At 36.9% G+C, this 12,049-nt stretch overlaps 1 protein-coding gene across 18 annotated transcripts in view; it reads left to right on the top strand.

The window, feature by feature from the left end:
- Positions 1–12,049, top strand: part of PPFIA2 (PTPRF interacting protein alpha 2) — a 446,500-nt gene that overhangs the window by 297,243 nt on the left and 137,208 nt on the right. For all 18 annotated transcript variants that reach the window (XM_053921063.2, XM_045187308.2, XM_045187307.2 and 15 more), the window contains one exon: positions 9,613–9,729. In XM_053921063.2, the coding sequence (XP_053777038.1) occupies positions 9,613–9,729 (117 nt within the window). The remainder of the gene's footprint in view (positions 1–9,612; positions 9,730–12,049) is intronic.

Below are 12,049 nucleotides of genomic sequence, written 5' to 3'. Positions count from 1 at the left end.
CGTGCTACAATGTAACTCAGTTCTGACCCTATCTACTTGGAGATGGCATCAGATCCCACAGGTGAAGGCTCCGCCGTCACACAAGATCCCTCCCCCTGCATGCCACGTGCCAATGGCAAGTCCAGCTTGTCAGCTGTGATTCTTTCTGGCTGATCGGCTTTAAATCAGAGGCTCCCATAACCTCCTTCTCAGGTTTGATGAATGTGTTAGAGGGGCTCACAGAAGACAGGAAAACAGTTGCAACCTATGTTTACAAGTTCATTAAAGAATATGATAACAGATGCACGTGAAAAACCAGATGAAGAGACATATAGGGTAATATCTAGAAGCATCCCAAGTACAAGGACTTCTGTCCCTGTGAAATTTGAGTGCATCACCCTCCCCAAACATGGATGCACTCACCAACCTGACAGCTATACTTTGGGATTTGTATAGAGGCTTCATCACATCAACATGGTCAATCAACTCCATTTCCTCTCCTTCTTCCCTCTCTGGAGATTGGAGGATGGACAGAAAACTCCAAGCTTCCAATCAGTGCTAGTTTCTTGTGGTGACCAGCCTCCACCCAAGAGCCCACCCAGAGTCAAAAGGACAAAAGATGCTCTTAGTTCTTTTATCACTTAAGAATTTACAAGGGTGTTAGCAACTTTATGCAAAACATGGGAGGCAGAGACCAATACGTGTACTTTTTTAGCATCTCACAAAGGACAACCCAAGTGAATAAAAACTCATCCAAGATGGCATTGTGTGTGTGTGTGTGTGTGTGTGTGTGTGGCTGTGATTCTTTTAATAACCTAGAACACAGTGTGGATAGGAAAATAAAGTTACAGAGGTGAATGGAGGTTTTTGTTATCGTCATTACATAATGAGGGTTTAATGTACATCATATTTGGCTAAGTACTTTACAGAACAAACACTGAAAAGTAGACATTATTATCCCTCACTTTATAGCAGAGGAACATAAACTTGAGGTTAAGTAACTTGTGCAAGGTCATAAAACCAGTTACACCCGAAAGGGCCAGGACTCAGCTTAGGCCTTTCCAGATCATTTAAGGATAAATAAAGTACTTGTGCATTTTTCCTTGTCTCAAGGTCTGCGTTGAAGAAGTCTCAAATTTGGTTAGAAAGCATAGTACAGATAAACAGTTGTAAAGATGCAAATTTATATAATGTGCTTAGCACAATTTCAAGTGCATTTTAAGACCTTAAAAAAATCACTGCTATTTTGTTGTTATCTTACTGATTCCTTTTCTTTCTTTTTTAATTCCTTTGCTAGAATGCAATCTCATTGCTTATCTGCATTTTTCCAGTGATGTCTGATACTTAGAACAGTGATTAATGAGTATTTGTTCAACAAATGGATTTATATACTCTTCAGAAATTCCCAGATTAGGGAATATAAAGATATTGAATAGACTCTTATTTTGTCCAAAATTACATTTCTCTTAAGAATTACATTTCTGTATATTTCCTGACACTTCAAGTTTCTAAGGCATCAATTTTCACTGACATTTTAGCTTTCTTTTAAAGAGGACACTTTACACCATTTGAAGAACTCACTGAAACATTTCCATGAATCTCAAACTCTGTTTTCAATAAGGATTTATATCTTCCCCATCCTCTGCCTTCAAAATTATTTTTTCAGATATTCATGTTGCTTTCTTTGTCCTGTCTTCAGGTACAAACTAAGAAAGCACCTAATTCCTAATTAAACTGTACCTCACTGCATCTCACTTTTGCTTTCATTTATATTTTGCTATTATCACCATTTAATATTATATGATACTTATTGTTGTTTATAGCTTCTGCCCTCCAATAAGAATTAAAGTTTTGTTCGGACAAGCACTTCTTCTCTTCCCTCCATTTGCATTTCCCTAATGCCTGTGCTCAATGAATGTTGTGAAACTGATGAATCTCTCCAGGATAGCAGGGAAAAGAGTTGTTCAGAAGCAAGCGGATAGGAGAGGGTCTGTTGGAAGACATGGTAGGATACCAGAGAAAGTTTGGTAGAAAAAAGGAATGAAAGCTAGGGAATTTTCCATACTGGAAAGACCATCTGAGGCCAATTTTACGAGGTCAGAGCTTGTCAGATAGTGATAAGAGCCAAAAATGACCTGGCAGAAGCAAAAGCAAGAAACAAACTTAGAAGATTGGCTGGTAAATATAATGCTTTTGGAAGTGTGTCCAAGCGGTGGGTTGGGCTGTCAGAAGCTTAATGAGCAATCAGGGAACACAGACAAGGGTCAAGACAAAGCCAAACTCCAGAAAGACGCCCACAGAGGCCAGAGCGCTAACTGAACTGTTTTAAGGCGGGGCGGGGGGGGTGTTTATTTGTTTTTGTTTTTTTTAGTTTCCTGCCATACTTCCATCTTCCTCCAGACACTTTTTGCACAGAAATGGTAAACAACCTGTAACTATAGGAACACAAAGAGCAGTGCTCTTCTGCCTACCTGAAAATTTTCTGCCATTGTGTCTCTGGTAAATTCTTAGTCATTCTCCAAACAGGATGGTGAAGTAAATCTCCACTTAGCAATTGCTGTGCTGTGTTGCCTTCCATGTTTCCAGCTATATTTGCAAGGGCACTTTTAGTTGCAAATGACAGAAAACTAACCCAAACTAGTTTGAGCACAAAAGGGACATTTTTCTTTTACATTACTGAAGTGCCAGAGGTAGAGCTGAATATAGTCAATACTATTGTAATAACTATGTATGGTGCAAGTGGGTACTGGAAATATTGAGAGGACACTGTGTAAAGTATATGATTATCTAACCACTATGCTGTACACCTGAAACTAATACAAAATAATATTGACTGTAATCTGTAATTAAAAATACAATTAAAACAAAAGTTGGGAGAAAACATGGACGATAAAGAAACAGCAAAAGAAGTAAAAGAAATGGCTAGAATCAGGATAGAATTAGGAGCAGAAGCGATTCATCAGGGCTCTCACTCTTCGCCATGCTTTCTCCAGGAGGCACAACTACAGTAATAGCGAATGGCAGCCTGATCATATCCACCAGTTCGTCTTCCATAGGAGAGTCTCCCCTCATACCTCTGCCAGAAACAGCTCAAGAAATATGCTACTTGCCCTAGCTTGGATCATGTGCCTACTAGGTTCCCATCAGCTCTTGCCCCTTAACTGACAGTCCCTCAGGGATTAATAGGAAAGGAAAATTAAGAATTTCCCCAATGAAAGGTGTTGTTACCAAAAGGAATATGAAGGGATGATGGGCATTTAGAAACAAGTGTCAACAAACACTCATGATTTATCAGCTAAAGTGACTGGAAATTTCTCTTGACTATAGTTCCATCAGACTTCAGTGGATTGAAAATCTATGCACTGCTTGCCTATATGGGAATCTCTCCAGGAAGAGATCCATCCCTTAATGAAGCACAAGGATTCCAAAGTGGGAAGGTAGCAGTATTTGGAAAGGAAATGCATCCCCCTCATCCTCACCCACCATTAACTTCCCCTGACTTCATATAGCCCAGATGCTAAGCCATGAGATACAATGTGACAGTAGAAAGCAAAAAGATTTGATTTCCACTTAGTTCTCTTTAAACTCTCTTTATCTTGATTAATCACTTGTTAAATCATAGGGCCTAGATGGCAGTTTAAAATGGCTTTGCACAGCGCTTGTCACATAGAGAGTTTCCAGTACTTCTGTGTGGGCATGTAACAAGCCACGTAAGAAATAGAGACTGCCCAGAAGTGATTCCACCTACCTGCCATGGCATCCTATTTGTGGTGCTTCATGCTACTTAGCAGAAAGACATCCAGGTTTCCCTTGGCATTCTAGACAAGTCACTGGGCCCTCACTTGGACAGCATGCCCCCTCAGTGAGAGCCCAGAGAATGTTTTAGAGAATCAGCTGCTTCTCTTCTGCTTGCTATTGCAAGCTGGTTCTCAAGCCATCTCTGCTGTTGTCTGCACAAGCTAGCTGGGAGAAGTTCCTAAAGATGCCTGTGCCATAGATTTCTAGGTGACCTTCACCCCTCCTCTGAACACATGGAAGGCAGGGCACCACTCCCAGAGTGGCATTCCTGGGAGAGAAGTTCTCACTTGCCCTGACGTGAAAGGGAGATCAAGCTTATGAGCATGTACAATTAAATCAGATGCTGAAGTTTTGCTTTCATAACTACCCAGCACAAGTTGTGAGTGGGCAAAAATAGAATAGAATGAAATCATATTAGAGTGACAGAGAATATAGAATATCCTACATACATTCATTCTCCTATTTCAAAAATCTAATTTGGGGGCTTGATTTTTTTTAAAAAGTAGAGTTTGCATGTTTTAGTTGAAAATGTTGTCTTTCATAGAACTGAATGTCATATACATACTTTGTAAAAAGTTGATGTTTGTCATTTAAAATATGTTTGCATTCAGTGTTTTCCATATGAATTTGATAGTTTGAGTTTTTTATTAAGAATAGTAACCCTTTCACTGATTCATTCATCAATACACCTTTAGAGACTGACTGCTTTATTTTAGGCAGCAGGACGCATTTGTCATTTATATGGCTTACTAAACAATTGCAAGTCAATCTCTCACCTAGGAGTACAATTTCATGTTTAATTTTTTTCTAAAAAGGTCTCTCTTCTAAGTAGGTAAAACAATGGAATAACATGCATAAAATTTTAAAATTCATTGTTCCTTTGTCTCCACATATCTGTTAAATCGAAGATGTTAGCTTAGCGGAATGTCAGCACAAAACACTTAAATTTTAAAAAACTCACAGTAAGTTCATAATAAAATTTCATTATGTATTGGTGGTAACATCGTATTACTTTATGCAAAAGACAAATTTTAAGAATGGAATATAAAAATGATATTCAGGGACTATTTTACTTTTGTTTTTCTTTTGATTTAATCCATTTCTGAACTAACAAAAAAGGAATGTCTCTGAAGGAGTTCCCAAGCACTTTAAATCTTTATCTTTTGTTGTTTCCTAATCAATTAGGTTTATACTCTTTGTTTTTCCATATCCATTTGTTATTTACCTCAACACATGTTTACTGAAAAATATGATGTGCTGCTTCCTATGAAAGTGTTGTCAATAAGGTATCCTTTGAAAATTCTTTTCCCATGAGTGTTATTAGTATTTCTGTTAGCTAAATAAACAAGCAACGTAAGTAAATAGGGAATAAAATATTATATTTTAATGAGTGAAGCTCACACAAATATAAACAGGGGTATATTATAATAAGTGTTTGACAGCAAGGTACATTTTCTCTGAAAAGTGCTATTTCAGCTGAGCTTTGAAAGCTGGGATTGTGTCAGCTTGAGCTGAGCTGGCAAAGAATGTTTCAGGCAGGAAGATCAGGTTTCTCAGTTCTGGGTAAGAAAGAGCCAGCTATGTTTCGGGGACAGAAAGGAGGTCATTGTGGTCAAAGGGATCATGTAGGATGTTATAGACCTTGTTAAGATGTTTCAAAGTATACTGAGTAAGTTGTGAAGACACTGAAGTTCTTTAGAAAGCGGAGGGATGACTCAATATAACTTAAGTTTAAAAGAGGAAACTGCATGTGTTGTGGATAATGGAGTGTAGATGGGCAAGAATGGCAGAAAGGGAACTAATTATTTGGTGATTGCAGTACTACAAGATAGAAGAGCTTGCACGTCATTGTCATTCATTATGTGGTGATATGCCCTTACAAAATGGCATGCCATATGTTCAAACGCTGGAGCTCAGATGCAAGATCACTTGAACTCGTGAACCCATCACGGTCCATCTGGGCATTGAAGCAGTGGCAGGCAGCAAGGCAAACACTCAACTAACTGATGTCTTTTGTTTATTTGATGATTATTGGTTTGTATGGCACACTGGTCTCATAATTCCAACATATAAGTGTTATATGATTCACTAGTTTTGTGTATTAAATACTATGGACATTGACTTCTCCTAGAACCAGTCCTGACTAAGTATCTGAGTTGATAATACAGTTGACCCTTGAATACTCAAGGGTTAGGGGTGTCAACCCCTGTGCAGTCAAAAATCAGCATGTAACTTTTGAGTCCCTGAGAACTTAACTACAGATAGCCTATTCTTGACCAGAAGCTTTACTAATAACACACACAGTTGATAAATACATATTGTGTATGTTATATGATCATATACTGAATTCTTACAATAAACTACAGAAAAGAAAATGTTATTAGCTTCAAGTCTAGATGGAGGTGTAGGTAAGTATAGCTCACCTCCCGGCACAACCACATCAAAATTACAACTAAACTACAGAACAACCATCACTCAGAACTGTCAGAAATTGAGTTCAATGAAAGTCTGATAACTATGGAATTGAAGAAACCACATCCATCCAGACTGGTAGGAAACACGGAGATGCGGAGATGCAGAATGGGATGGTCCCACCGGATGTGTGGTGGATACAACTTCAGGAGGGATATCTAGGGAGCAAGGAGTCCCAGCCCCACACTAGGCCACCCAGCCCAGGGTTCCAGTGCTAGGAAGATAAGTCCCCATAACTTATGGCTGTAAAAACAAATGGGGTTTGAGTCAATGAAAGGTACTACTGGAGTCTCAAGCAGTGCCTCTTAAAGAGCCCTCACGTGGACTTACCCAGACTCACTCCATCTGAGCTCCAGCACTGGGATAGCAGCTTGAAAAGCACTGATGGCATATGGGGAGGAACCAAAGTGTCTGGCATCAGGGTGAGAAGTGGGGGACAGCTTTCTCAAATGAGAAAAGTGGGCAGAGGCCATGGTTCCTTTTCTGAACCTTCTCCCAAGAGAGCCACAGAGCCAGCTGTCAAGGGTCAATCTAAGACTCCTTCAATCTGGCTCACATGGTTTGTTCCACCTTGGGGAATCCCTGAGGCTCCGCTCACCCAACCTATGGCCAACACAAACTGTTATCAGTGGCTTTGCCACATGAATGTCTGGCCTCAGCTTGGGGTACGCATCTTCCTAAATCTTCTTAAACAAGTAAAATCCTGCCTCAATGAGTCCCTAGCCGCTGTAGCTCTACTCGGCCTCAGGTCCAGCACTAGCAGCAGCCAGCTTTGGATCACAATTTGGCTCACCTGGAACCACTAAGCCCAGCACAAGTTAACAGCCATCTGAAGATTGCTTTAAAACTCATGAGAGTGCCCTGGGCAAAACACAGGTGGGGGCTAACCTCAGTCTGCAACAGCTGGGAAATGCCAGAGCCTGCACACCCAGTGGACAGCTACAGACCACATTGGAGTACCTCTACCCTGCCCCTGCATAGCTAGTCCTCCATGGAGGGTGGAGGTTTGTGGTCAGTGGTCAGAGCCAGTCCTTATAGTTGACTGGCATGGCTGAATCCCTCCCATTAACCTGCCAACCACAATCAAGGCTCAACTATAAGAGGAAGATGTACTCGGCCCACACAGAGGTTGCACCTTGAGTACCCCACTTGGATGATAGTGGAGGATGTGTCACTGGATCCTACAGGACACCTACTACATTGGGACACAACCAAAATAGGGAAGAATAGTGGCTTTACCTGATACATAGAAACAAGCACAAGGAGGCAGCCAAAATGAGGAGACAAAGAAACATGACTCATATGAAAGAACAGATCAAAACTCCAGAAAAACAACTAAACAAAAGGGATATTAAGAAATCTTTCAGATGCAAAATTCAAAACTGGTTATAAGGATGCTTGAGGGACTTAGTAAGTATGTCAACAGCATAAAAAGACCCAGACAGAAATGAAGGATTCACTAACTAAATTAAAGAACAATTTACAGGAAATCAACAGTACAGTGGATGAAGTCGAGTCAATGATTTGGAACATAAAGCCAAAAAACAAGCAATCAGAACAACAAGAAGAAAAAAGAATCCAAAAAAACCAGGGTAGTGTAAGCAACCTCTGGGACAACTTCAAGGATCTCAACATTTGCATCATAGGTATGTCAGAGGAGAAGAAAAAGAGCAAGAAATTAGAAATCTATTTGAGAAAATAATGAAAGAAAACTTCCCTAATTTAGTAAAGGAAATAGACATACACGTCCAGGAAGCACAGAGAGTCCCAAACATGATGGATGCAAAGAGGCCCACTTCAAGACACATCATAATTAAAATGCCAAAGGGTAAAGATAAAGAGAGAATTAAAAACAGCAAGAGGAAAACAATTAGTTACCTACAGGGGAGTTCTCATAAGACTGTCAACTGATTTCTCAACACAGACTTTGCAGGCTAGAAGGGATTGGCAAGAAATATTCAAAGTGATGAAAAGTGGGGACCTACAGCCAGGATTGCTCTACCCAGCAAAACTATAATTTAGAATTGAAAGACAGATAAAGAGCTTGCCAGACAATAAAATAGAAAAAAACTAGACGAGTTCATCATCTCCAAACCTTTATCATATGAAATGTTAAAGGGTCTTATTTAAGAAAAAGAAGACAAAGCTTTGAGTGATAAAATGGTAATAAACACATACATATCAACAATTGAATGTAAAAAATAAACAAAGCAAATGGGAAGAACACAAATAGAATCATGGATACAGAGGGAGATTTTAACAGTTACCAGATGAGAGAGGGGTTTGGGGTAGTGTGTGAGGATGTGAGGGGATTAAGAAGTACATAAAGGTAGTCATAGAATAGCCATTGGGATGTAAAGTACCCTGCAGGAAATGGAGCAGCCAAAGAACTTATACTCAGGATCTGTGGTCATGAGCAAAGGGGTGGGGATTGCCTGAGGGAGTGGGGGGTGTTGGGAGGGGAGGGTAAAGTGGGAAAAACTAGGACAACTGTAACAGCATAATTAATAAAATGTAATTTAAAAGGAAATAAAAGAAAATGTTATTAAGGAAATATATTTACAGTATTTATTCAAAAATATGCATATAAGAAGACTCATGCAGCTCAAATCCATGGTGTGCAAGGATCAACTGTGTAATTTAAAACACCATTAAAAATACTAGAATGTGATTTTTCACTTTGTATATTAACAAGATCAGTTAAATTAGAATTATCTGAGAATCTTGCTTAGTTGGAAGTACTATGTCTTTAAAATTGAGCTATTTGCAGGAATGAATAGCCTTTGGAGAAATTTTTTTGTAAATTAACGAGTATGTTTGGACTAGCTGTGCTAAGTTAATGGCCATTTAAATAATGATAATGAGATCCATTTCATTATAAGTATTCGTGATAGTGCCACAGTTATTTACGTCCAGCTTTTATATGTTTGCTAATTTTTAAATTGCAGGTACACTATTTCTTAGGGTAAATGAATGTGCTAATAATTAGCCTTCTGCTTTCAATCTTTTTATTTATGTTTCTTTTATACTTTGAAAGTATAGACCAGTGCAAATTTTATCACACTTCATATATTAATTTTTAAGGTAATTTCTGATTTAATAACACATAGATCTTGCTATTGATTTAGATACATTTCTAGCTAGAAAAAATTTTAGAGTAAGTTTTGCATTCCCATAAATATTATAAATATTATTCAAAACACTAACCTAATTTTAAAAATATTTTTGAATAACTATGGTTAGAATTTAATGTTTATTTCCTGATTGTGTTCATTAGTTCTTAATCACAATCAAGTAAATTCAATATTTTTATACTTTCTGCTCTACTTTAGATTTTAAAAGCATAGTGCTTTTATTTTACAGATTGTTGCCTTGCGTGAACAAAATGTTCATATACAAAGAAAAATGGCATCAAGTGAGGGATCCACAGAATCAGAACATCTTGAAGGGATGGAACCTGGCCAGAAAGTTCATGAAAAGGTATGACCCGTATGACAGGATCTTACATGAAAATGTTTACTTACTAAATTATTTTATAAGAATGTGATATATGAAATATATGTAACAAACATAATTTTATTTGTTTGTCAAAAGTTAATGATGACTCCTTTTCTTTCATTGCTCTCAATTTGATTCTCTTACAAATATGTTTATGCATATAGATATTTGAATTTCTCATTACTGTTAACTTGATTCTCTTAAAATAATTCAATTACATACCTCACTGAATATATACCACTAATTAAATGCATCCGTGTAGAAATAGATATATCAATAATTTATAGCCTGGACTATTCAAAGTACAAGAAGAATAATTTTTATTTCTAAGTGGTATTATGTAGAATTGTCAAATAATCTGTGATATCATATCAAAAATTTTTTGATAATTTCTCATGTGATTAGTGTTTTCTACTTGTTTGAGAAGGCTTTGGCAATTCTCCCGTTAATGATAAATTACATAAAAGAATATTTAAAGTCATGCTATTTTTGGTTTTGGTTTGGGTTTTGGGTTTTGTTTTTTTTTTTTTTTTGGAAGGGAGTGATTCTCCTTTTAGTGGGGCCTAGACGCAGCCATGGAAACCAACAGTCTGTTGAGCCCTTTTTTCTGCTGAACCACTTGTTCGGCACAAGAGGAAGAAGGCTCAGTGTTGTAGGCCTGGAATCTGATAAAGATGACACAGTCACATGCACAGCCTGTGCAAGAGGCTCAGACACTCTCCTGGACATTTGCCTTTAATGAATTTTACCTTAAGGTGGTTGAACTGTTCAATTTCCAAGATCACGTGAATCAGGTAGATAAATTGGTGTCATTATAAATGTCAAGAGGTTTTAAAACATAGAGATTAAGAAGCCACAAAACAAATAGCACAAGACCTGTTACTAGAAAATAAATTGGGCGCTTTCTCTCCTACCCAGTTGAAACAAATGGAGGGGCTTCTTATGTTTCCAAATTCAGGTGAAAAAGCAAAGGAGGCCAAATAAACCAGACTAATTCCTGAGACCACCATCAATTCTGGTGGCTAAGAAGCAAGCAGCTCTTTATTTAAGGCTTTATTATTCTAACTTTTATCCATGTATTTTATAGAAATCTTAAACTAAGTATTAAAAAACAAAATGTAATCTGACAGCTAAATTTCATGAGCTGTATTTCAAATCTAAATAAATATTATTTCTTTCAGATAAGTAAACTGACATTAATTCAGTAAATAACCTACCAACCACTTTAGAATAAGGCATTTGCACAAGAAACTCAGTGTAGAAAACTAACATGAATTTACCATTACAGTTTCATTTTATTTTATGAGCATTATATTTATTTCTTTTACATTTATTTTATTTTATATTATATTTATTTCATTTCATTTTATTTTATTAGTTTTATTTTCATTTTAGAATCACATTCATTTGGTATGAAATGGACTTTATAGTCATCCTGTCTGTTTTGTTAGAAGTCTACAAAATACTGTTTTCTGTAGCAATGTTGTATTTATGCTCATCCAGACTAGAATTAAAGAAATATGGCTTTCAAAGGCATTAAAACTTCAGATCTTATTTATTTTCTGAAAAATCTATTTGATGCTAAAGAATTCTTCTAATACTTCTGGGAAGGACGAGTACTCATACAAATATTTTTTTTCAAATATTGTTTCTTCAAGATGAATCCTAAATATCCAGACATTGTAGAATGTAAGAATTCATGTCAGATTATTTTTCAGAAACTGTTTATAATTGGGTATAATTGATGTTTGTGTATAATTGAAGCCACATAATTGATGTTTGTGTCCTTTGGACTCCCCAGAGAGTGGTGACCTAAAATACTTGTCTTTAACTATCTTTCTTTGACTTCCATTTCTTGGTGAAGGCATTCCAGCCAGAGTAGAAGAACAATCGTGACATTGCTATCTTACTCACCCTTTTTTTTAGGGATGCAACTACAGATTTTTAAACATTATAATTATTAATATTCTTTTTTTCAATTTTCCATAATTATAGGAAGGGTAATTTCCAAATGCTTTGGAATAATAATATACTAATATTGCCTAATACATTATGCCCCTATCCTAAAACTGAAACTAAAATATACCATGGGCATATATATATATATATATGTATATTTATATATTTTAAATTTAAAAGAAAGTAAACTGTGTTTCAGCTTATGTTACGCCTGAGATGATTCACCGAAGTACTTCAAAAGATTTATTTATAACACAACTCTTTACCTGACATTTTCCTGGGTTTATTGTGATATAGTTTACATAGAAAATTGTGTAAATTTAAGATGTACAATATGACAGTC

This window comes from Desmodus rotundus, chromosome 3, assembly GCF_022682495.2.
Source record: "Desmodus rotundus isolate HL8 chromosome 3, HLdesRot8A.1, whole genome shotgun sequence".
Taxonomy (NCBI): domain Eukaryota; kingdom Metazoa; phylum Chordata; class Mammalia; order Chiroptera; family Phyllostomidae; genus Desmodus; species Desmodus rotundus.
Note: the sequence above shows the minus strand (reverse complement) of the source record. Positions and strands in the feature narration are given on the sequence as shown.